The 26,208-nt window shown below is 41.6% G+C and overlaps 1 protein-coding gene across 3 annotated transcripts in view; it reads left to right on the forward strand.

Moving 5' to 3' along the window:
- GIGYF2 (GRB10 interacting GYF protein 2) overlaps positions 1–26,208 on the forward strand; it is a 127,873-nt gene that overhangs the window by 7,227 nt on the left and 94,438 nt on the right. For all 3 annotated transcript variants that reach the window (XM_016186882.2, XM_060193783.1, XM_016186879.2), the window contains exon 3: positions 22,808–22,891. In XM_016186882.2, the coding sequence (XP_016042368.1) occupies positions 22,851–22,891 (41 nt within the window). In that variant the 5' untranslated portion in view covers positions 22,808–22,850. The remainder of the gene's footprint in view (positions 1–22,807; positions 22,892–26,208) is intronic.

The raw sequence follows: 26,208 nt of genomic DNA on the forward strand, positions 1-26,208 counted from the left end.
AACCGCTTGCTTTTTGCATTGATGTTGGCATGGATTTGTGTCTTAATATAATGATTTTTGCATGAAAACCGAAGGATTCCTGGAATGCTTTGGAGACAGGGTAAAAAGATTTTTCCTTGAGATTTTGTTGAGCACATTTGACATACAACATTATGCAAATTTAAGACAACACAGCATGCTTATTTGATACATTTAAGTATTGTAATATAGTGGCCATTGTAGCTATGTTAGCACCTCTGTCACCGCACATAATTGAGGGGCGGGATCTTTTGGAACCTGAGAGCAGTTGGCTTAGTGAAGGAGCTGAGCCAGAAACCGAGAAGCATTTAGGAGCTGAGGTGGTCCAGCTAGTGCTAGTGCATTCTTCCCACTGGTCCAGCAGTGTCCTCTTTTTTGCCCTGTTTTAGTTGTCTTTGTCAGACACTCTGGCCTTTTCTGCTGTACCAAGTACCAGGAAGAAAGTTGCTCCTGCATTTCTGGAACTATACATGAACTCAAGCTCTGTTGCTGCCAGCATCTGGCTATTAGCTCAGTGTCACATTTCTGGGAGGAAAAATTAGATTGGGTTCTGTCTAGTTTTTCATCATTAGTGCAGTTAGTATGATGTGGGGCCGGGGGTCCAGAAATACATAGCTGAAAGGTCCCATTCCTAAGAGTGGGGCTTGTCTTCTCTGAAGGTGGAATGGTGGCTGTGTCTGACAGATGTTATTCCTTTCCTGAAAGAAAATTTTCAGGGGGCTGGGCAGTGGTGCACCTGGTTAAGCGCACATAGTAACGTGTGCAAGGACCTGTGTTTGAGCCCGCACTCCCTACCTGCAGGCGGACACTTCTTGAGTGGTGAAGCAGGTCTGCAGGTCTTTCTCTTTCTCCCCTTCCCCCTTCCTCTTTTTCTCTCTTTCCTATCAAATAATAATAATAAAAAATTTCATGTGTAATCTGGCAATTGCAGTTTACATATTCTGGATTGTTAAAATATGTACACATCTCTTATTGAATGAAGTATACTAGGTCTTTTTTTACTTTCTTATTGAGAGACAGATAATGAGATTGGGCGAAAACCAGAGCATCACTCTTCCATATCCAATGCCAGGGATTAAACTTGGGACCTCATGCTTTTGAGAGTCCAGTGCTTTATCCACTGCACCACATCCCATATCACAAGTCCTCTATGTCTTAGCAAGTGTCCTGTTAGAACTTCTTAGTCCAGTGCTTTTTACTTACTTAATTTTATTGTAATGTTTCATCTCTAGAATTTGAATAGAAACTTCAGGGTGACTGTTTATCAATCTATATTTATTTTTTTAAAATACATTTTATTTGTCTTAATGAGAGAGATACAGAAAAAAACATACATGCCAGAGCACTGCTCAGCTCTGGCTTATAGTAAGTAGTGCAGGGGATTGAATTAGGGACTTGGAAGCCTCAGGCGTGAAAATCTTTTTGTATAACCAGTATGCTTTCTCCCCAGCTTTTGGTTTTATTTTAAATCCTACAGATATTAGAATCACTCAGTAAACCAAGTGCTGGCTTGCAGAGCACTGGAGAGCAGAGCACTGGAGGTCCTCTTCTTCATGGGGCAAGTAATGTAGGGAGAGTCAGTAAAACAATCATATAAGTCAATTCTATAAACATGAAAACTCTCCCTGTCCTTAGAAAGATACATTTTAAGTCCTGGATTACCTTTTGAGTGTCAAATTTTAGTTCTTCTTGTTCTTGGAGGTGATATTTTTGCCCCCTTGATAAGCATAGATACTATGTATTTCTTGCTCTCTGTTGATATTTATTTTGTCAACTTTTCCTTTTGCTTTGAAGCAGATGTTCCCAGTTTCTTCACTTTAGGGTTCTTTTGTGCTCTTAAACGTTAGGGGACTGGTGAGATAGTGAACTTGGGAAGGTGCCTGCTTTGCTCTTTGTGTCACCAGATTTGAACCCCCAATACACCATGAGGGGCTATTACAGACTGAGGGAAACTTTGGTGCTGTGGTGTTTCTCTCTGAAAAAATTGGCTGGAGTGGTGCTACCTTGGCTATGACAGAAAATAAAATTGTTGGAGGCTCTCAAGGAGGGCCCCCCCACTTGTCATGTTGAAAAATTTAGAGTGGCTTCCTAGTTTATTTAAAAATAACCGCATGGGCCAGGAAGATGGATCTCCGCCTATTAAAGCACGCAACGTATTGCCTGAGGTCTTGAATGCTACCAGCTCAGTCACAGTGCTCTGAGTCCCTCTCCTCCAATAAATACTTAAAATAAGGATAATAATGTTTCAGTCATGTGCACGACCCCAGCTCAAGCCGGAACCCATCAGACTGAAGGAAGCTTCAGTGCTGTGGTACTTTTCTATCTCTGTGTGTCTATCTGAAGTGAGCCTGGAGTGAAGCACCAGTGATGACCAAGCAGCAACAGGAATCCTCTCAATGCTGGGGACGAAGCTTAGCGATAGAACGCGTTTCACATTTGAGACTCTTGAGTTAACAATTCCTGGTGCCCCACCCCCTAGGGAACCTTGTTGCGTATTAACATAGACATTTATGTGATATAAAATTGATTCCTGTTTTCTAAAACATCTTTAAGATACCGGGAGACAGAAGTGGTGGCATTTCACCTTTTGTCATGTCTTTGTAGAAGGCTTCTTGGTTCTCCTACCTGCTTTTGCATTCAGTACAGTGCTGTCTGTCTGGTTGAGGTTTATTAAGAAATTCATTCTCACAAAGATACACATGTATCTGGAAAAAGGGGGGGGGTTTAAAGAGCAGAATATTTTAAATACTACACTAAAATTCCATGAGTGATAGTTATAAAAGATTTGATTAACATGAGAGACAGCCAGGGAATCATCCTGGCGCAGGTGATACAGAAGATTGAACTTGGACCTCATGCTTTAAGTTGAATACTCCAGTCACTGCCACCTCCCAGGTAATGTCACAAGTAGTAGCTGCTTTTATATTTTATTTTAACCAGAGCTTTGCTCAGCTGTGACTTGTGGTGGTACTGGGACTTGAGCCTGGGACCTTGGAGCCTTAGGCATGAGGATTTCTTTTTTTAAATTAAAAAAATTTTTTTATATATATTTATTTTCCCTTTTGTTGCCCTTGTTTTTTATTGTTGTTATAGTTAGTGTTATTATTGATGTCGTTAGGATAGAGAGAAATGGAGAGAGGAGAAGAAGATGGGGGAGAGAAAGACACCTGCAGACCTGCTTCACTGCCTTTGAAGCGACTCCCCTGCAGGTGGGGAGCCGGGGGCTCTAACCAAGATCCTTATGCTGGTCCTTGCGTTTCACGACATGTGCATTTAACCCACTGCGCTACCGCCAGATTCCTGCATGCGAATTTTTTGCATAACCAGTATGTTGTCTTCCTCAGGCCCCAACTAGAATTAGTTGCAGCGTGAAGTTTGAATCACATTAGTGACTTCTCCTGCTGATATATATATCTTCCATTGGTCTGCCTTATACATGAATGGCTCTTTTACATTGTATGAAAAAACCATTTTTGGGAGTCAGATGGTAGCGCAGCGGGTTAAGCGCAAGCAGCGCAAAGTGCAAGGACCGGCATAAGGATCCTGGTTCGAGCCCCCGGCTCCCCACTGGCAGGGAGTCGCTTCACATGTGGTGAAGCAGGTCTGCAGGTGTCTGTCTTTCTCTCCCCCTCTGTGTTCCCCATCACACTCCATTTCTCTCTGTCCTATCCAACAGCGACAGCATCAACAACAATAATAACTACAACAATAAAACAACAAGGGCAACAAAAGGGAATAAATAAATTTTTTTTTAAAAAACCCATTTTCATCAATATCAGCACCCAGCTGAAAAGTCTGAACAGTTGACAGAGTCTAAGTACTCCAAAGACTCTTGAAAGTCATAGCTGTAAATCTTTTCCAAGATTCTGCTTCAGGGCTCAGATTTTATAATTGGTACCAAGTACTGTCAGTTGAAGTGACAGTTTCACTCTGTCCATTTTTGAAATGACAGCTGAATACCCAGGTCTCAGTAGCCATATTTGTGTCAGTTCTTTCAAGTCAAAATGAAGTCATGATAAAAAGCTATTAGTTGAACTTGCAACTCAGAACAGTCACATAAGAGCTTTTCTTTGGTTTTGGTTTGACTGCAGAAGTGCTTTGTTTCCAACTTTATTATATGTTAGGCATATTTTCATTACATAGAATATTAAAAATACTACATAGGGTCAAGGTTAAAAAATCTAATAGTTCTTACTGCTTTTACCAAGGTTTTTTTCTTTTTTCTTTCCCATATGCGGTGCTGACCTCATCATGCATGTGCTATAGCATTAGCCTCCTGCCAGCCCAGTGTTTTCATAAGTAACTATATATGTATTTGATAGTACATGAGAAAGTGAGAGGGAAGAGGAATAGAGAGGGAGAAAGAGACAGAGACCCCTACAGCAGTCCTTATGAAGCACTTTTTTTTTTTTTTTTTCCTCCTCCAGGGTTATTGCTGGGCTCGGTGCCTGCACCATGAATCCACCGTTCCTGGAGGCCATTTTTTTTTCCCCCTTTTGTTGCCCTTGTTGTAGCTTCGTTGTGGTTATTATTATTGCCCTTGTTGACACAATTCGTTGTTGGATAGGACAGAGAGAAATGGAGAGAGGAGGGGAAGACAGAGAAGGGGAGAGAAAGATAGACACCTGCAGACCTGCTTCACCGCCTGTGAAGCGACTCCCCTGCAGGTGGGGAGCCGGGGGCTCGAACCGGGATCCTTACGCCGGTCCCTGCGCTTTGCGCCACATGCGCTTAACCCACTGCGCCACCGCCCGACCCCCTATGAAGCACTTCGTACAAAGTTTTCCTCCTGCAGGTGAGGACAGGAGCTTGAACTCAGGTCCTTGTGCATAGTAATGTGCACACTGCCCAGCCCCTCTCCTGTATTTTCTTAGAAAGGTAGAGATACACTATCCCATAACCCATGGAGTTCCCCTGGTGCTATCAGTGCTCCATTGTGATGCAGGGAGGATTGAATTTAGGGCCTGGGCTGCACTAAGGCTGTACCTGCTGAGCCAATGCTGGGCCCTGTGAAGAGTATCCTCAGGGGGCCTGGTGGTGGCACACAGGATTGAGTGCAGACTTCACCATGCTTGAGGACCCAGGTTCAAGCCCTCAGCTCTCACTTGTGGCCTGCCTCCCTGCTTGCTTTCCTTCCTTCCGACCAACCTACCTACCTTCCTAATGAAATGTAGGGGAATGGCCAATTTTTAATTCATTCTTTCTTTTTTTTTTTGCCTCCAGGGTTATTGGCTGGGGCTCAGTGCCTGCACCATGAATCCACTGCTCCTGGAGGCCACTCCCCCCCCTTCATTGGCTTTGTTGTAGCCTTGTTGTGTATTATTATTGTTGTTGATGTTGTTTGTTGGTTGGATAGGACAGAGAGAAATGGAGAGAGGAGGGGAAGACGGGGAGAGAAAGACAGCTGCAGACCTGCCTCACTGTCTGTGAAGCGACTGACTCCCTGCAGGTGGGGAGCCAGGGGCTCGAACCGGGATCCTTACGCCGGTCCTTGCGCTTAGCGCCATGTGCGCTTAACCCGCTGCGCTACCACCTGACCCCCCAAATTTTTAATTCTTTAGATCTGGGAGAGAAGAGAAAGGGAGGCATCATAGTGCTGTTCCAGTATTTATGGAGACCCACCAGTGGTATCCACTGTGCTCCCATGTGGTGTTGGGGCTTGAACCCAGGGTCTTTTGCATGGTAAACCAAGTGTTATACTGGGTCCAGCCATGTATGATATTTGTTTAACGATTTAAAAAAATTATTTATTTCCTTTTGTTGCCCTTGTTTTATTGTTGTAATTTTTATTGTTTTTATTGACATTGTCTTTGTTGGGTAGGACAGAGAGAAATGGAGAGAGGAGGGGAAGACAGAGGGAGAGAGAAAGATAGACACCTGCAGACCTGCTTCACCGCTTGTGAAGCGACTCCCCTGCAGGTGGGGAGCCGGGGGCTTGAACCCGGATCCTTATGCTGGTCCTTGCACTTCATGCTACATACGCTTAACCCGCTGCACTACCACCTGACTCCCTTGTTTTAATAATTTTATATTTATTTAAAAGACTGATTAATGAGAGGTGGGGAAAAGGAACCGGAGCATCACTGGGCCATATAATGCCAGGGATTAGACTTGGCACCCTGTTCTTGGGAATCCAATGCTACTTTCATTTTTGTACCTGGAAATAATAGTAATTTCTATTGTTACTATTTTAGATTTATTTAGGCAAGAGAGAGAGGAGCCAGAGCGTCACTTTGGCACATGTGAAACCAGGGAACAGACTCAGGACCTGTTGCTGGAGTATTCAATGCTCTATTTACTGCATCACCTTCCTATCTGCTGAAAATTATTTTTCAAATTAGATTAATATTCAAAGGAATATTATTATTTTTTGACACTCATACTGGGTTTGGCAAAATATCTCAAACAGATCAGGCACTTTTTGATTTTGTTAGGAATTAACATTATTGTCACAAAAGTAATTGAGAAATATTGCAAATTATGGAAATAGAGGAAAGTTATTAATATACTGATAGTTCTTTTCTCATTACTGTGATATAATTATACTCCTGTGTACATATGTTCTTGAACTGTTGAGTGAGAGTTGCTTTTGCAAGATTGCTTCTAGTCTTTCACAGTTATAAGTGATGTGATGTATGGTGACCCTCTTCATGTTTTTAGCATTTTACTTAGATTTTTGCTGAAGTTTGAAATGGGATTCTGAGACTGTCATATTTTTGTCCAGTGACATGAGTCTTCCTTTGTATATACACCCACATAGAGTCTGGATGAGCTGATAGATTTGTAGATTATTTTATCAAGAAAGTGGTTTGATTTTTTAAAATTTTTAACCAGAGCACTGCTCAGGTCTGGCTTGTGGTGTTGGGGATTGAACCTGGGATTTTGGAGCTTTAGGCATAAGAGTCTGTTTGCATAACCATGATGCTATCTTCCCCCGCCCAGTGGTTCAATTTTTTTAAGACAAAAATCTAAGTTGGGAGTTTAAAGTATTATTAGAAGACCTGCATTTTAAATAGTCTTGTTTCACGTAGGCTAAAACGTTTTTAATTTAAGCTTAACTATTTTTCTTAGGTAAACTATTTTTGGTTTTAAATGTTATTTTTTGGTGTAGGGATTGAGCTCAGGACCTCAGATGTGAAACACATACACGGGCTGGGCAGTGGCGCACCTGGTAAAGTGCACATGTTCCCATGCTCGAGGACCTGCCCATCTGCAAGGGGGAAGCTTCGTAAATGATGGACCAGTGCTGCTGGTCTCTGTCTCGACACTCCCCACTCCCTCTCAGTTTCTCTGTCTCTATATAAAGCAAATAAAAATAAATAAAAGAAGAAATTTATACAAACAGTGTGTAGTTGAAAACTGTTTTTGCACATGTGTAGAGTTGGTAATAACTCTACACATGGTAGAGTTGGGCAGTTCACCTCCTCAGAGGCTTTTTTTTTTTTTTTTTTTTTTTTTTTCCCCTTGAACATTCTGTCTCAGATTTATTGGTGCATCAGTTTTTTTTTTTGTTTTTTTTATTGCTTAGTATTTTTTTTTTTTTGTATGAACTATATGCAGTTTTTCTTGACTTTTTAATGAAGACTTAGAGAAAAATTACTAAGAATTTACATATGGTCCTAGTCCAGTTTGATCACCATTTTTTTAAACCAGAGCTCAGCTCTGGTTTATGGTGGTTCAGGGGATTGAACCTGGGACATTGGAGTCTCAGGCATGAGTCTCTGCATAATCATTATGATATCTATCCCTGCCCTTGATCACCATTTTCAAATATTTTCTAATATTTGCTTTATAGGGCTGTGCAGTGGTGCAATGACCCAGGTTCAAGCCCCTAGCTTCCCACTTGGAGAGGCCTCTTCACAAGTGGTTGAAGCAGGTCTGCAGGTCTTTCTCTCTCCCTCTCTTTCTTCTGTCCCCTCAGTTTCTCTGTGTCCTATCAAATGAAATACAAAACAAACAAGGAGTGGCACTAAGCCTCCCAGTGATAACCCTGGTGGCAAGAAAAAAAATACATATATATTTGCTATATCATTCATTTTCTTTTTTTATATTTATTTATTTTCCCTTTGGTTGCCCTTGATGTTTTATTGTTGTAGTTATTATTGTTGTTCTTGATGTCATCGTTGTTGGATAGGACACAGAGAAATGGAGAGAGGAGGGGAAGATGGGGGGGCAGAAAGATAGACCTGCTTCACCGCCTGTGAAGCGACTCCCCTGCAGGTGGGGAGCCGGGGTCTTGAACCAGGATCCTTAGGCCGGTCCTTGCGCTTTGTGCTGCTTGCGCTTAGCCTGCTGTGCCACCTCCCGACTCCCCATTTTCTCTTTTTCTGTATCTTAGTGTTTTTTTTCTTTTTTTAAAAAAATTTATTCCCTTTTGTTGCCCTTGTTGTTTTATTGTTGTTGTTATTGTCATTGTTGTTGGATAGGACAGAGACAAATGGAGAGAGGAGGGGAAGGCAGAGAGGGGGAGAGAAAGATAGACACCTGCAGACCAGCTTCACCGCTTGCGAAGCGACCCCCTGCAGGTGGGGAGCCAGGGGCTCGAACTGGGATCCTTCGGTCGGTCCTTGCACTTAAGCACCACCTGCGCTTACCTCGCTACGCTACTGCCCGGCTCCCTGTTTCTTAGTTTTATTGTGTTCCACCTGGGAGTAAATTACAGAGATAATGCTCTTTGTTCTGTAAACATTTCAATATTTTCTAAGAACAATACTCATATAATGTTCATAAAGTTTTTGAATTATAAAGATCAGTATTATTATATAAATCCATGAGCCCTATTCAAATTATTCCAACTGTATCTTTAATGTCTCTTTTCTTTTCTCCTCCTTTTGTTTATTTGTTTCTAGATAGAAATTGAGAAAGGAAGGGGAGATAGGGAGTTTCACAGCTTGGGGCTTGAACCCATCTTTTTTTTTAACCTTTTTTTAATTATTGTCTTTGTTTTTTGGATAAAGATAGCCAGAAATTGAGAGGGAAGAGGTGATAGAAAAGGAGAGAGACAGACAGCTGCAGCCTTGCTTCATTTGTGAAGCTTTCCCCCTGCAGGTTGGAACTGGGCGCTTGAACTTGGGTCCCTGCGCACTGTAATGTGTACTCAATCAGGTGTGCCACATCCAGCCCCTTGAACCCATCTTTAATTAATATATATATATATATATATATATATATATATATATTTATTTGTTAATGAGAAAGATAGGAGAGAGAGAAAGAACCAAACATCACTCTAGTACATGGGCTGCCAGGGATTGAACTCAGGACCTCATGCTTGAGAGTCCAGTGCTTTAACCACTGCTCCACCTTCTGGACCACCTTTAATTTCCTTAAAATTTTTTTTTACTATCTTTATTTACTAGATGGAGACAGCAGAAATTGAGAGAGAAGGGGCTGATAGAGAGGGAGAGAGACAGGGACACCTGCATTACTGCCTCACTACTTGCAAAGCTTTCTCCCTGCAAGTGGGACCAGGGGCTTGAACCCAGGTCCTTGCACATTGTAATGTGCGCCAACTAGGTACACCACCACCTGGCCCCTAATGCCTTTTCTAGTATAGCTTTTGCCGACCCCAAGCGATAACCCTGGAGGCAATAAATAAATAAAAAGAAAACTGAAAAGCAATTTTACTAGTAATCAGAAAGGAAATAATAGTGAGAACTAGTTTAGCTCAGAAAATTTAGAAGTTAACATAAAGGCTAGATGAAGTTTTCACTGGCAAGCATAAGATGCAGTGCACTGAAGAAGGCTGACTCCTGGTATTAGTTGCTGAAGGGCTCACTTGAACTCACTTATCAGGAGTGAAGTGTGGTTATGTAGTAACCAGGGTAACCACAGTGGCAGATGGCTCAGGGGTCAAACTCTAGAGCACACATGCGTGCCCTATGCTCTGTGTCTGAATCACTTCTGCTTGTAAAGCTACTTTTTTAGGCATGTCTCTTTAAACAGTGAAGGTCTACCTTTGTAGAAGGGCCTTACCCCCAGATAGGTGTAGGTAAAGGAGAGACAAGCTGGGAGGAGGGGTTGGGAGGCTCTGCCGCAGTTGCTCTCAGAGGCGCCAACTCAGAACCAACAGTGTCTGCACACATTGCCTCCTTCATGCCACCGTGCCATGCCCACTTTGTTTCCATTTCTGACTCTTCAAAGGTTGGAGTATTTCTATCCTTCAGACATGCTAGTGTTAGTTCAGAGAACTAGATATAGTCTCAGTCATCAAGACCTGCTAATTCCACCACGCTGTGTTCTTGGAGCTCTCTCATTAATGAATTAAAGCCCACCTGATACCAGTCATCCTTTTGTTAGTCTTTTTTTTCTTCTTTATTGGGGGATTAATGTTTTACATTCGACAGTAAATACAATAGTTTGTACATGCATAACATTTCTCAGTTTTCCATACGACAATACAACCCCCACTAGGTCCTCTGTCATCCTTCTTGGATCTGTATTCTCTCCCACCCCAGAGTCTTACTTTGGTGCAACATGCCAATTCCAGTTCAGGTTCTACTTGTGTTTTCTCTTCTGATCTTGTTTTTCAATTTGTGCCTGAGAGTGAGATCATCCCATATTCATCCTTCTGTTTCTGACTTATTTCACGTAACATGATTTTTTCAAGGTCCATCCAAGATCGGCTGAAAACAGTGAAGTCACCATTTTTAATAGCTGAGTAGTATTCCATTGTGTATATATACCACAGCTTGCTCAGCCACTCATCTGTTGTTGGACACCTGGGTTGCTTCCAGGTTTTGGCTATTACAAATTATGCTACAGAGAACATATGTGTATACAGATCTTTTTGGATGGGTGTGTTGGGTTCCTTAGGGTATACCCCAAGGAGAGGAATTGCAGGATCATAGGGTAGGTCCATTTCTGTTCTCCACAGAGGTTGGACTAATTTACATTCCCACCAGCAGTGCAGGAGGGCTCCTTTGACCCCACAACCTCTCTAGCATTTGCTGCTGTTACCTTTTCTGATGTGTGACATTCTCACAGGAGTGAAGTGGTATCTCATTGCTGTCTTTTTGCATTTCTCTTACAATCAAAGACTTGGAGCATTTTTTCATGTGTTTCTCAGCCTTTTGGATCTCTTCTGTGGTGAATAGTCTGTCTATGTCCTCCCCCATTTTTGGATGGGGTTATTTGTTTCCATGTTGTTGAGATTGGCAAGCTCTTTATATATTTTGGTCATTAGCCTCTTGTCTGATGTATGGCATGTAAAGATCTTCTATTCTGTGAGGGGTCTGTTGGTTTGGGTAGTAGTTTCTTTTGCTCTGCAGAAGCTTTTTAATTTGATGTAGTCCCATAAGTTTATGCTTGCCTTAGTCTTCTTTGTAATTGGATTTGTTTCATTGAAGATGTCTTTAAAATTTATGCAGAAAAGAGTTCTGCCAATATTTTCCTCTAAGTGTCTGATAGTTTCTGGTCTATCATCCAAGTCCTTGATCCACTTGGAATTTACTTTTGTATTTGGTTCAGTTTCATTCTTCTGCATGTTTCAACCCATTTTTCCCAATACCATTTATTGAAGAGACTCTGCTTTCCCCATTTAATAGTCTGGGCCCCTTTGTCAAAGATTAGATGTCCATAGGTGTGGGGGCTTACTTCTGGCTTCTCAGTTCTATTCCACTGGTCAGTGTGTCTGTTCATGTTCCAGTACCAAGCAGTTTTGATGACAACGGCCCTATAATACAGTTTGAGATCTAGGAGTGTGATGCCTCCAGTTCTGTTCTTTCCTCTCAAGATTGTTTTGGCAATTCTAGGTCTTTTCTGGTTTCAGATAAACATTTGTAGCATTTGTTCTAGTCTCCTAAAAATGTCTTTGGGATCTTGATAGGGATAACATTAAATTTGTATATGGCTCTGGGTAGTATATTCAGTTTGACGATGTTGATTCTTGCAACCCATGAACATGGAATATCTTTCCACTTCTTTTGTGTCTTTTTCAATTTCCTTGAGTAGTGACTCAAAATTTTCAGTATACAAGTCTTTCACTTCTTTGGTTAGGTTTATTTCTAGATATTTTATTGTTTTTGTTGCTATAGTAAAAGGAATTGATTTCTGGATTTCATGTTCTTCCAACTTAGTGTTTGCATAGAGGAATACCACTGAGTTTTGAATGTTAATTTTGTAGCCTGACACCTTACTGTATTGCCTGATGATTTCCAAAAGCTTCTTGCTGGATTCCTTAGGTTTTTCTATATATACTATCATGTCATCTGCAAATAGGGAGAGTTTGACTTCTCTTCCAATCTGTATGCCTTTAATTCCTTGCTCCTGCCTGATTACTATGGCAAGAACTTCCAACAGTATGTTGAATAGTAATGGTGATAGTGGGCAGCCCTGTCTAGTACCTGATCTGAGGGGAAATGCTTCCAGTTTTTCACCATTGAGTATGATGTTGGCTATAGGTTTACTATATATAGACTCCACTATCTTCAGGAATTTCCCATCTATTCCCATTATTTTGTAGCGTTTTGATCATAAAGGGATGTTGTAGTTTGTCAAAGGCTTTCTCTGCATCTGTTGATATGACCATGTGGTTTTTGGTCTTGCTTTTATTGATGTGGTGGATCACATTGATTAATTTACATATATATTAAACCAACCTTGCACCCCTGGGATAAACCCCACTTGGTCATGATGAACAGTCTTTTTAATATACTGCTGTATCCGGTTGGCTAGAATTTTTTTCACTATTTTCGCATCTATGTTCATCAGAGATATTGGTCTGTAGCTTTCTTTTTTGGTTGTGTCTTTGTCTGCTTTTGGTATCAAAGTGATGTTGGCTTCATAGAAGCTAGGAGGGAGGATTCCAGCGTCTTTAATTTCTGGAAGACTTTTAAAAGTAGAGGTATTAGTTCTTCTTTGATGGTTTTGTAGACTTCATTTGTAAATCCATCTGGTCCAGGACTTTTATTTTGGGGAAGATTTTTGATAACTGTTTCAGTTTCATTAACTGTGATGGGCCTGTTCATGTTATCTAGTTAATGGAAATTTGTAGGTTATCTAGGAAATGGTCCATTTCTTCCAGGTTCTCTAGCTTGGTGGCATATAGTCTTTTCATAGAAGCCTTGCATGGTATGTTGAATTTTAAACTACTAAGTAGGCTTCTTAGCTTAATCACTGACTCCTGTCCAAGAGATAAAGCAGGGTGTGGCAGAGACTTTCACAGCCCCACTGCTAGGCCACCGAGGTATAGATCTTCTCCTGAGTTTCCTCTTTAGGTCTCTGTCCCCTGGTGTCAGCACAGGGCCTCCCTGCCGCTGCTCCAGATTCTGAGGGCAGTAGCAGTGGAGACTCACAGTTGCATTTGTTGAGTTTCAGGGGAGTCTTCTCGCTCCGGCCATCCCCTTGTTGGTGAAACAGACTGGAGGTGGTGTCTCAACTGGTAAACTGCCGGACTATTACCAGCCACTTAATCTCTCCCTAGGCTACACTCATCCACTAGCAGCACGAGTTTGCACTCACCGGCCATTTGGTGGGTTCCTGAAGTCGTTCTAGACCTGTCCTGTTGCAGTCCCAGGTGGTCTCCTTTGGTGTTCCTAGTTGACCCGGGAGAGGAGGGGAGAGAAACACAGCTGCTGCTGCTCCGTAGCCACGACTCCCTTTTGGTAGTCTTACCCTCCTCCTCCTCCTTTTCAAAAAATAATTTATTTACTGTGAGGCAGAGAGAGGGAAAGATAGATACTGGAGCACTACTTAGCCCTGGAATATATATGGTGCTGGGTATTGATTCTGGGAACTCAGAGCCTCAGGCATGAAGATCTTTTTGCATAATCATTATGCAAATCATAAACATTATACCCCAGCTCCCCCTCTTTCAAAATTATTTATTTGATAGAGGCAGAAATGAGCAGGATTGGGGAGTTAAAGAGAGACACCTGCAGCTGTGTTTCACTATTTGCAAAACTTCCTCCTTGCAGTTAGTTCCTGGGGCTTGAACCTGGGTGTTTGTGTATGTTAACATTTTGCTCAGCTGGATGCACCACTTTCTGGCCCTCTGTTCTTATTTCCTTGTGTTGCTTCTCCCCTTGACCCAATCTCTTATGGTTTTATTCCTTTCCAATACATATATATTTTTTGCCTCCATGATATTGCTGGGGTTTGGTTCCCTCACAGCTTTACAGCTCCAGGCAGCCTTTTTCCGTTTTTTTTTTTTTTCTTTCTTTTTTTCCCTCCCTCCTTTGAATAGAGGGTTAAAGACAGACAGGAATGGAGAAAGGGAGACTGAAAGAGAAGGAGAATACCTACAGCATGCTTCAGCACTTGTCAAGTTTTTCCCCTGCAGGTGGGAGCTAAAGGATTGAACCCAGGTTCTTGTGCATGGTAACACATGCATTCTACTAGGCACACCACCACCTAACCCCATCCAAGACTTAGTAAAGTGTCATTTTTATGTTAAATATCTTTGTGTTTCTTATCTTTTTTTTTAACATTTTATTTATTCCCTTTTGTTGTCCTTGTTGTTTTTTATTGTTGTAGTCGTTGCTGGATAGGACAGAGAGAAATGGAGAGAGGCAAGGAAGACAGGGAGAGAAAGATAGACACCTGCAGACCTGCTTCACCACTTGTGAAGCGACTCCCCTGCAGGTGGGGAGCCAGGCCTCGAACCAGGATCCTTACATCGGTCCCTGTGCTTTGCGCCACCTGCGCTTAACCTGCTGCGCTACAGCCCAACTCGCCCCTTGTCTTTTTTTTAAAAAAGATTTTTTTGCCTCCTATCTAACAATGATGACAATAACAATTTAAAAAAGTGCAACAAAAGGGAAGATAAATACAGAAAAAAATGTATATGAGTTGTTTAGATAACTGAAGTCCATTTTACCTGGACACCTTTCTTCTCACCTTGTGTTCTCCAGTCCATTTTCTTGCAGTGTTATATAAGTGAAGAGGCAGACTTAGACTTAGCCTGCTTCCAGTCCCTGGCTCCCCGCCTTCAGGGGAGTCACCATAATGGTGAAGCCGATCTACAGGGGTCTGTCTTTCTCTCCTTCTCTCCATCTTCTCTTCTCTCCATTTCTCTCTGTCCTATCCAACAATGACATGAATAATAAATACAACAATAAAAACAAGGGCAACAAAAGGGGAATAAAAAAAGGCAGACTTAGGATCTTCATCCTCCTCCATTCCTGACTAAGTAACAGTGCAGGCTGGTTTGCTATTTTTTGTCTTTGCCAAGTTATTAGTACTACTTTCAGACCGACATTTCTGATCTAGATGATAGCTTTTATGTAGTCACATTAGCCATTCTTACCCTAAGCTCTTAAAGTTCAGGCTTTCTGTCAAGACAGCCTTCTTCCTCTTCCTAGCACCAGATACAGACCCTGTAGCCTCACCTTTAGTTTGTTTTTTTTTTTCTGTCTTTACTGGGGGATTGATGGTTTACAGTTGACAGCAAAACACAGTAGTTTGTACCTGTGTAACATTTCCCAGTTTTCCACATAACGTTTCAACCCCCAAGTCCTCCTGTGCCATCATGTTCCAGGACCTTGACCCTCCTCCCACCCCAGTGGCTTTTCCTTTGGTGCAAGATACAAAATCACCTTTGTTTTGTCTTCTCCAAAATCTCCTGAGGTGACTTGAGAGAGGATGAGCACGTGGGTGACCTATCCAGTCCTGCTGGTTCCTGGAGTCTGTACTATCATTTTTTCCCCTGCCACACCTGCTTTCTGTCATTAGGCACAACTCCAGTTTGTCAATTCTCTTCTCATTGTGCTTAGCTGTAGTCACACCTTTGCCAACCCCCCTCACGTTGCCCTCTTACATTCACCATGCTGACAGAAGCCTCACCCTGACTCAGTCCTGGTGTCAGCTTCCCAGGTTGCAAAGCTGGAGAAAATGCCCACAACCCTGATGATGAGTCTCTGTCTGGCTTGAGCCTTCAGAACTACCATATAGCTCAGTGCAGTGTGGATTCGATTCAGGAATTGAATAAGGACATCCATTGTTAGAGAAACTTGTGAAAGCCAAATGAACTTTAGTTTATTTACTAGTTAGTTACTAGTAATGCACTGCTGTTGGTTTCTCAGTTTTGACAGATGTACTGCAGTAATATACATTGACTACCTTAGGGGAAATAGGAAACTTTTCGTAATGTCTTTGCAACCTTTCTACCTACTTAGAATTTCTAAAGTTTACTAGAGCAACACTTTCACATGATTATAGGTTATAGTTGCTATCTATTCCCCCCCCCAAAAAAAAAAAAAAAAACACCATACACTGCTGTGTTCTCTGTTACTTGCCTGTTTATGTGAGAATGCTGAGGTCATTACATTTTAATTCCTCTCCACTTTCTATTTTTTGTTCTCACTCATCCCAAAATGAATAGCCCAGCACAAGCAGCTGAGAGTGGTCCTAAGTCATTTTTTCTTTTTTTTAATTATCATTTTTTAAATTTATGAAATGGAAACATTGACAAGACTATAGGATAGGAAGGGTACATTTCCACACACTGCCCACCCCCAGAGCTCCATATCCCATCCCCTCTCCTGATAGCTTCCCTACTCTTTATCCCTCTGGGAGTATGGACCCAGGATCATTGTGAGGTGCAGAAGGTGGAAGGTCTGGCTTCTATAACTGCTTCTCTGCTTAACATGGGCGTTGGCAGGTCAATCCAAACTCCCAGCCGGCTTTTTTCTTTCCCTAGTGGAGTGGGGATCTGGGGAGGTGGGGCTCCAGGACACATGGTGAGGTCCTCTGCCCAGGGAAGTCAGGTGGGCATCATGGTATCATCTGAAACCTAGTGGCTGAAAAAGAGCTAGAATATAAGGCAGAACAAATTGTTGACTAATCATGAACCTAAAGGCTGGAGTATTGAAGATGAGATAGGGGTCTCCGTTGTGGAAAAAGCTAGTAGGTCTGTCTTAGGTGTCTTCCAGAGTCATTTTTATCTACTTTCCTTTGTCACGAGTGTCTAAGGGAAGGTTCCTCCCTCCCATGTTTCCCTCTGTTTGTCTTGCTTTTTCAGAGTTCACTTCCATTTTACTTTAGCTGCATTCTTTGTTCACCTTTGGCTTCTACTAGTACTTTTCCACTTGGATATTTTTCAGTGGAATGTTTCTTTCCACTTTACTTCATTTATCCTCACCTCCTCATGGCTAAGGTCCTCTAGAATTAACTGTATCTGTAGGCTGTCCTTTCTCCCCCTGCAGTTGTCTGTGGTCCCACCCGAACCTACCTCTGTCCCCACCACACACTGTCTGCAGGTTTTGAGCACCAGCTCCTTCACTGTGGAAGCCAGTCTTCCTCTGTTTTGACTTCAGTATTTGAAATGTTTGGATCTTCTCCATTAAAAACATGGTGCTGATGCTATCATTGCTGTGTTTACAAATTGGAAAGTTACTAGGAAAAGAATCACCCATAAATGCTTCCATTCTAAAGTATATGCTAACATCTTAGAGCAAACCTACAAGTATATTCACTTAGGGTGTATTTAAACATGTGTCAAATGTAATAATATTCTGTTCTGCCTTGGGTGCTTAATACATTGTTGACATTTTTTCATGTCAACTGTTAGCATCACCCCTCTCTTCTCTATAGTGTCTACATCTAGCTTCCATGAAATCTGATGGATTCCGCCGGTCCTTGCGCTTTGCGCCACATGCAGTTAACCCACTGCACTACCGCCTGGCCTTCGAATGAATTTTTTTTATAGTACTACATGACTCCACATGATTTAATTTTAAAAAAAAATTTTGTTTATTTATTTATTGACTTACTAGATAGAGACAGTGAAACTGAGAAGGCAGGGGAGATAGAGAAGCAGAGAGACACCTGCAGCTCTGCTTCACCACTCATGAAGCTTTCCCCCTGTAGGTGGGGACCAGGGGCTTGAACTTGGGTCCTTCCAACTGTAATGTGAGCACTTAACCAGGTGCGTCACAGCCTGGTCCTCAGTTTAATTTTTTTTTTTATAATCAATTTATTTGGTAGAGACATAGAAACAGAGAGGAGGGGAAAATAGAAATAGATACATAGGTAGGGAGATACCCGCAGCCCTGCTTCCTCCATTCATGAAGGCTCTCCCTTGCAGGTAGGGGACCAGGGCTTTGAACCTGAGTCCTTGCACATTATAATATGTCTGCTCTACCAAGTGCATCACTGCTTGGCCCCAAAGAATGCATTCTTAACTATGTTACAATGCCTTGCTTGTAGTAAGAGTTAAACCTGACTATTAACGTTGGCTTTCCATATAATGTGATATAATAAAAATGGAGTAAACTTTCTCCATTTAAATTCAAGCTAGTTAACCTCAAGATAAGCTCAGGGCTGGCCTCCCCTCACAGACCTCTACACACCTGTCCTCTGTAGGGTTGCTTTAGGCACTAGTGGACAGGAGCTCCTGCACCTCTTGACCACCTTTAGGCCATTGCCTTTCTCTGGGACTTGGACTGCTCCCGTTCTGCAAGCCTTCTCAGGCTCTCAATCCATCCTCAGGCTATGCTATAACATTGTATTTCCCTCTTGTGACCACCCTAGCCTTTAGCAGAGCAGCACTTAGTAGGCATTTCACAAATGTTTTTGGACTGGAATGCTGGTAATGATTTTGTTCCTTGTTGGAGCACCTATGAAATTTTCCTCAGTTGACTGACCAGTCTTTTCAAAAGAATGGTTGCCATTAGACTCAGATACCAGACTTTTCGTTTTTTGAAACTAGTTTGTTCACATGTGATTTAGAACCCTGGCTCCTTCAATGAATTATGGGATGCCTAATTGGTGTTGATCGGTAGCATTTATTTTGTGGAGCCCTAGCCTTGTGTATGTGTGATTCTATAGCTCCCAACTGCTTTTCGTTCAGAGATAGCCACCCAGCCACAGCTTCAGAGCTGCCCCATGTCTTAGCACTGCCATGTGGTGCCAGGACTCAGACCTGGGCCTTGTGCATGGTAGATTGGCCCTACGTGGTGAGTTGTTCTTTAATGTAGCATCAGAAATAAACTGCACCTCTTTGATTCCAGTAGGGTTATTATGTTATATTTATATATTTTTGCCATCAGGGTATTTTGCCCCTGCTCCCAGCAGTCATTTTTTTCCATTCTCATTTCTTCCACACACCCCCCCCCACCACCTGTTTCATTTGATTGGATAGAGAGAAATTGAGAGAAGGGGAGGTAGAGAGGGCGAAAGGAACACTGCAGACCTGCCTCACTGCTCAGCTGTTCCACAATGAAGGTGGGTAGTGGGGGCTCAAAGGGGCCTTGAGCATGGTAATGTGTATGCTCAACCAGGCGCACCACTGCCTGACCCTCTAGGCCTCTTGTTTTTGTCCTCACTGGGTCTTCACTGTTCCAGGCAGACAGTGGGAGAGACTACAAAGCACCGTTTATTTTATTTTATTTTATTTTATTTTATTTTATTTTATTTTATTTTATTTTATTTTATTTTATTTTATTTTAAACTTTTAGCATCATCTTCAGTACTGTGAGTTCAAGCTTCACTTAACATGTATTTGAATGATTGCTATGTGTGATGACTGTTACTTTTAGTGATTTTTTTTTTTAATAGTGTATAAAGCCCCTTGCCTTTTAAAACCTTAAAATCCAGCTGGTTGTCAGGATATATTTCAGTGAAAAGATTTAGGTGCTTTGCATGTGGAGAAAGCGACAACCACTGAACTTGAGTTTGAATGAATGATTAGAACTATGGATTTTACTGCACCGTCTCTCCTTGCCTATATCCTCCTGGGTCGTGTTGGCTAAGACTTTATTCTTGTCCCTTGAACTATTGTGGTAGTTTTATTCCAGTTTGGTTGCAGTTCCGTCAGCCCACTTCCAGATTTGTATTTCTTCTTCTGCCTCTACGCTGGAGTTCAAGGCCTATACTTTGTGTGTGTATGTGTGTTCTGTTAAAAGGCAGGCACCCCCCCCAAATATTCACTCATTTTGTCCAACGTCATAAGTATCCTTCCTGTCAAGTTGATTTCTGTTTTTTTCTACAGATTCAAAAAGCACCCATTGCCCCAGTACAAGTCTTATAGAGTCCACTCTGTTTTAGATTTTCCTTTTATGTTTTTTTTTTTCAACTATGGGGTATTTGTGGGATAGGTATTTCAATAGGTCCTTGGTTTTTGTCTTTTTTTTTTTTTTTTAAATAGCTGTTCTGAGGGACCTAGGGTGAGTCTTTTGTTGGAAGAGAAAGAATAATAAGAGAGAAACCATAGAATAATATACTGGAGAGCAGAGAGTTCTCATTTGGCTTTGAATTTGGAAGTGAAACAGATTGAGTTGAGGTGTGGGTTGTCCAGTTGATGGGTACTAGAAGTCCTAGGACTTGGGAGTCTGGTGGTAGTGCAGCAGGTTAAGCACAGGTGGCACAAAGCACAAGGACCGGTGTAAGGATCCCAGTTCAAGCCCCCGGCTCCCCTCCTGCAGGGGAGTCACTTCATAAGCGGTGAAGCAGGTCTGCAGGTGGGGAGCCTCTGTCTTTCTCTTCCCCTCCTCTCCATTTCTCTCTGTCCTATCCAACTACGACATTAGTAACAACAACAACAATTAAAAAAAAGGGCAACAGAAGGGAAAAATAAATATTAAAAAATTTAAAAAAAGAAGAAATCCTAGGACTCTTGACCGTCTAGAAGTGGTTTCATTGACAGTTTAGCGGGGAGTTGGGTTGACTGGAGGAGCTGTAGCAGGTTGGACATGGTGGATATGAGTAGTAGTTAGAGACTAAGTTTGGGAAGCACAGTACACTTGGTAATCCAGACCTGAGTTCAGAAAGCTTTAGTGCTAGTGAAAGGGGTGGGGGTGCAGGGATTGGAATCTTGAGAGGGGGTTGATGAGATTTAAGGCAGAAATGGTTAGATTTGAGGAATAGAAAAAGGAAGGAGTTGCAGGTGACCCTGGGCTGTAGAAGCTGGCTGTCATGTGAACTATGAGACAGTGCTCCCTTGATGGATTGTTGATTGACAGATGCCTGGGAGGATCAGGCAGTCAGGGTGCCACAGGTCACAGGAGAAAGAAATAATCATTCTGTAACCTTGGAGGCAGCGCAGTGGATAAAGTGTTGGACACTTAATCATGACACCCTGAGTCCAGTCCCCAGTACCATGTGTGTCAGGGCAATGATCTGATTCTCTCTCCTTTTTTTGATTAATATGTAAATATGTATCTTCTTAAAATCAAACCTTGGGTACGTAAAATAGCTCACTTGGACAGTGCACCGTGATCAGGGCCAGAGCCTGGCTTCTGTGCCATGGACTCTTTCATTCTCTGCTTCTGTTAAAAACCAAACCTGTGGTTTCAATGGGCCATTTAGAAACTTGGGGGGGAATATTTATGGCCTTTCTACAGACTCTTAGTCCCCATGAGTTAGTAGGTAGAGTTCTACCCAGAGTGTTAATAAGAATACGACTGTAGTTTTTTGTTTTGTTTTTTAAAACATTCAAGACAATATCTAAACAGTTTCTGACTAAATCAAGGGAAGTTGGAAGAGAAACTATTGGGGAATGCTGACTCAATAGGAAGGAAATGAGATTGGGAACCAAGTCAGCGAAGTTCAGGTCATGGAGGGAACAGTTTTAAGGGAAGGCAGTATAAAGAGGCAGAACCAGGCTGGGGAAATAGCATTAATGGTTATGTGAAAATACTTGCCCAAGGCACTGAAGTCCCTCATTCAATCCCCTGCACCACCAGAAGGCCAGAGCTGAACAACAGTACTCTGTAAAAAACTAAACAAAACCAACAGTAGTCGGTGGGGGCCTAGCATTGAGTATCTAGTTCCAGTCCTGACTAAAAATCAGAGCTGTTTTCTACTGGGGGTTTGGAGTGAAGACATTCTGTTAGGGTGGGGTTTAAATGGCAGCAAAGCCTAACCTCATTTGAGCACATCATTGCATTCCTAGAAAGGACAATTAAGAAATAAAGGCCAGTTTCCATTCCAACTAATTTATAATTCAGAGGCATCATGTAGGGCAGTCCCTCTAGTTCACATAAATGCATCAAGACTGGGCATATTTCAGTTGATTGGGAAGGAGCAATCTGGGTGGGGAATTGAGAACTTGAGTTTACAGTACTCTCTGTGGGTGAATTAGCTATCTCTAACAGTTGATTTAGCTTCCTGCTTCAATTCATAAAGCAGAATGACTCTGACCTAGTGTCTGTAGTTGGTCTTTAAATCTCCTGGATTGTTGTTCTTAGAAGTTCTTTACATTAGGATGTAATCTTCTGGAAACCAAATTGTGAGTGGTAGGTAGGCCAGTGCAAGGCATTATTTAAGAAAATTCTGAGCTTTTAATATTTGCTTACACTAATATGGTGGCACAGCAGCACTGGGAGAGGCATCGAAAGGGAGTAATGTAAATTAAAATACAAACTTACCACCATTCAGAGACGGTGGGGCATATGTATGTGGCAAGTTCACATTTAGATTTGGAGTCTCCATTCCTGTCTATAATCCATTAAAGGTTTACTGGTTTGTATTTCACGAAATCAACTTATGAGTAAATGCCAAGATATCCTTCTTTGAAATAAAAACAAACAAAAACCACCTACCTTTCATTTAACCACCTATCTTTCATTTAAAAAAATGATAAAAAATTTTTTTAATTTGGTCCCTGTCTTACCAGCTTTTTCTTACACCTTATCTCTTCCACAAAGGTAAACATAAAAATGCCAACTTGGAATGAATGTAACTGTAGATTGGCTCATTTCACTTTTATCTTCTATATTGTTATAAACAAATTCAGACTCCATTCTGGTGTCTGGGAGAGGAGCTTAACCCAAACACAGATACTACCTGTACCTTCTGGGCTGAATTCTGCATTTCATCCTAACTTTATAGAGGTGTTTTCTCTTTATAGGTTTTTCTACATATAAAAATCCATTGTAAAAACACAGAAAAGAATGGCAGCAGAAACGCAGACTCTGAACTTCGGGCCTGAATGGTGAGTATTGTGACTTTCATCCTGAATGACAGTAGTCCAGTGGTAAAGTCCTTGTACGAGTGCTGGTGGTTTACATATGTGCTTGCTTTTGACACTTTGCTTTACATTGCTAATGTGGGAAGCACTATACTTGGTTAATCACTGTATTCTATACTTTAAAATGACTCTTGGTCTGGTTATGTAGTGAGCACACTCCCCCTCAACTACTGCAGCAAACTATTTAGTTTAAATCTTGTCTAGGTTCGTATATAGTTTCATAGAATTGTATCTTTTTAACATTTTTTATTGGATAAATGTTTTACAGTGGACAGTAAATACAGTAGTTTGTACATGCATAACATTTCTCAGTTTTCCACATAGTAATAAGGAATTTAACATTTTTTTCATTTTTTTATTTAACCAGAGCACTGTTCAGCTCTGGTTTATGGTGGTGCGGGGGATTGAACCTGGGACTCTGGAACCTCAGGCATGAGAGTCTGTTTGCATAACCATTATGCTATCTACTCTCCACCTGGAATTTAACATTTTTATGTATATTTGACTTATGATACCATGTCATTTTGAGGTTGCTGTTTGTGGATTTATTTGTAAAATAGCTCTCATTGAATTATTCCAATTTTATTTTATTTATGGGTCTACTAGGTACATAATTGTACTAGCTGTTTACAGTGAGTAACACATGCTGAATTGGGTAGCTAGCATTTGCCATGACAATTCATTGACCTTTGAGTTTCTTACAGATGTTTGGACCCTAAATATGGAATTGCCATGGAACTCTGAGAGCTCTCACACTGTAGTATGGTCCTTTCCCCCTTTCCTTTGTCTTTAAAAGTTGGTGATTGAAGATCCTTTCATCAATGAATAATAGCTGCTTTTCACATGCAAACCTTGAGCCAGAGGCACTGTATGTCAAGTAGATAAGCTGGAGTCCTGTAGACAGGCCTGGTTGTTGAGATAGTGATGTAGACTAGAGCAGTCTTACTAGCTTACTTGATTTTGTGCATTTCTTTTCGCATGTAAATTCTTTTAATTTTTCTTAACATCTGTCATTTGGAGACTCAGAAGAAATCATTATTCATCTCCAGTTCCAAGAACTGGTGAAACTACTGTACTTTGACAATTTATTTTGGAAATGTTAATCTAAGTAATGCTTCGCTTGCTTTAGTTACTATAATTGTTGTTATTATTTTTTAAATATTTATTCCTTTTTGTTGCCTTTGTTGTTTTAATGTAGTTGTTATTGTTGTCGTCAGATAGGACAGAGAGAAATGGAGATAGATCGGGGAAGACAAAGGGGGAGAGAAAGACAGACAGACATCTGCAGACCTGCTTCACCACTTGTGAAGTGACTCCCCTGCAGGTGGGGAGCCAGGGCTCGAACCGGGATGCTTACGCTGGTCCTTGTGCTTTGTGCCACCTGCGCTTAACCCACTGTGCTACAGCCCGATCTCAATTGTTATTTGTTTTAAGGAACTTTTAATGTCTTATTATCAAGCCATTATGTTTTTTTAAAAATGGAAAATTTGCAAGCAAGCCAGAGGCCACAATCTCACCATTCCTGATAAGCACTGTAATGGCTGCGCACTGCCAGGGCGTCTGTGCTTGCCTACTTGTGTGCTTGTACATTTAGTTTCACAGTTACACTCTATAGTCACTTATGTTTTTTTAACTACCACATTGAAAACTTTTATATCAATAAATACTTTTAAATGGTTGCATTGTATGGATGTAACATTTCTTTAACTGTCTTGTAGATAGACGGGTAGTTCTGTTTTTCCTAATGGTACGTGTACTTGTGATGAACATTCTTGTAGCTTAACCATTATTCATATTTGTTAACTTTGGTTAGTAGGTAGATTTAAATTGACACAGTTCAGTTGATAAAACATTTTATGTACAGCTCCTCTGTCTTTACAATTTGCAACTTTCTCTTCTGTACTTCTATATCACCATCTCTTTCACTGTAAAAACATGAATAAAATTGGCAGCTGATTTAAGGGAAGATATCTCCCCTTCTCCCCACCCAAAAGAGGCAGTCATCAGGAATTTAGCCAAAATGGAAACAAAAACTCATGGTGATGTTATAGTCGGAACACATTGAACTTGATGGTGTACATTCTCACCCTGGGGTAACAAGCTATGCCCCATGAGTCTGTAAATAAAGATTTTGTAAGTAGCAATTTTATTGGGACATACTTAAACCATTGTTTCTGTATTATCTGGCAGCTTTCACACTATAGTGGCAAAGTTGAGTGGCTACAACAGAGACTGTCTGACTTGAACAGCTTAAATATGTACTATCAGGCTTTTTACAGGAAAAAAAAAAAAGTTTATTGAGCTTCCACCCTGAACCACAGGTTCCCAAGGTCATTTCTGTGTAATTGGTTCTCAGCATCACTCTGGCACATGGCATGCCAGAGATTGAACTCAGGACCTCATGCTTAGAAGTTTGATGCCTTATCTGCTACACCACCTCCTGAGCCTCTTTCATTTTGACAGTGGGTGAGAAATGTGAGAGGGGTGAGGGAGGTAACTTGCAGCGCCGCTCTACTGCTTGTGAAGTTTCCCTTCCTCCCTTGCCAGGTGGGGACCATTTTGTCTCAGGGGCCATCTGTGTTCCATGTGTTGGGTTAGGTTTTTTGTTTTTTATCCGTTTTTTTAAATAGAGACAGAAAGATGAAGGGGGTGGGTAGAGAGGGAGAGACAGACACCTGTTCTACTGCTTTGCTGTTTGTGAAGCTCCCCCGCCCCCAGGTGGGTATGGTAACCTGCATTCTACCAGGTGTGCCCACCACTCAGCCCCCTGGGTTAGACTTTGAAGAAACAAGAATAAAGGACACAGCATGTACTTTTTCTTTTTTAAATATTTATTCCCTTTCATTGCCCTTGTTTTATTGTTATTATTGTTGTTGATGATGTCATTGTTGGACAGGACAGAGAAATGGAGAGAGGAGGGGAAGACAGAGAAAGGGGAGAGAAAGACATCTGTAGACCTGCTTTACCGCACGTGAAGTGACTCCCTTGCAGGCGGAGAGCCGGGGCTTGAACTGGGATCCTTATACTGGTCCTTGTGCTTCATGCCATGTGCGCTTAACCCACTGCGCTACTGTCTGACTCCCGCGGTATATACTTTACTATGGCAAAGCCCATGCCACCAGTTCACTGTCTGTGGTACAGGAAGTGTGATGCAAATCAGGACATTCAGATGCCTGTCTGATGCCTGGAGGTATCTCTGTTCATACTTTTCTAATATTGAGCTCATGAATTTTGCCCCGGGCGTTATGTGGATGTCCCATCCCGTCCCCACCCCCACCCCC

Source organism: Erinaceus europaeus, chromosome 7 (genome assembly GCF_950295315.1).
Source record: "Erinaceus europaeus chromosome 7, mEriEur2.1, whole genome shotgun sequence".
NCBI lineage: Eukaryota > Metazoa > Chordata > Mammalia > Eulipotyphla > Erinaceidae > Erinaceus > Erinaceus europaeus.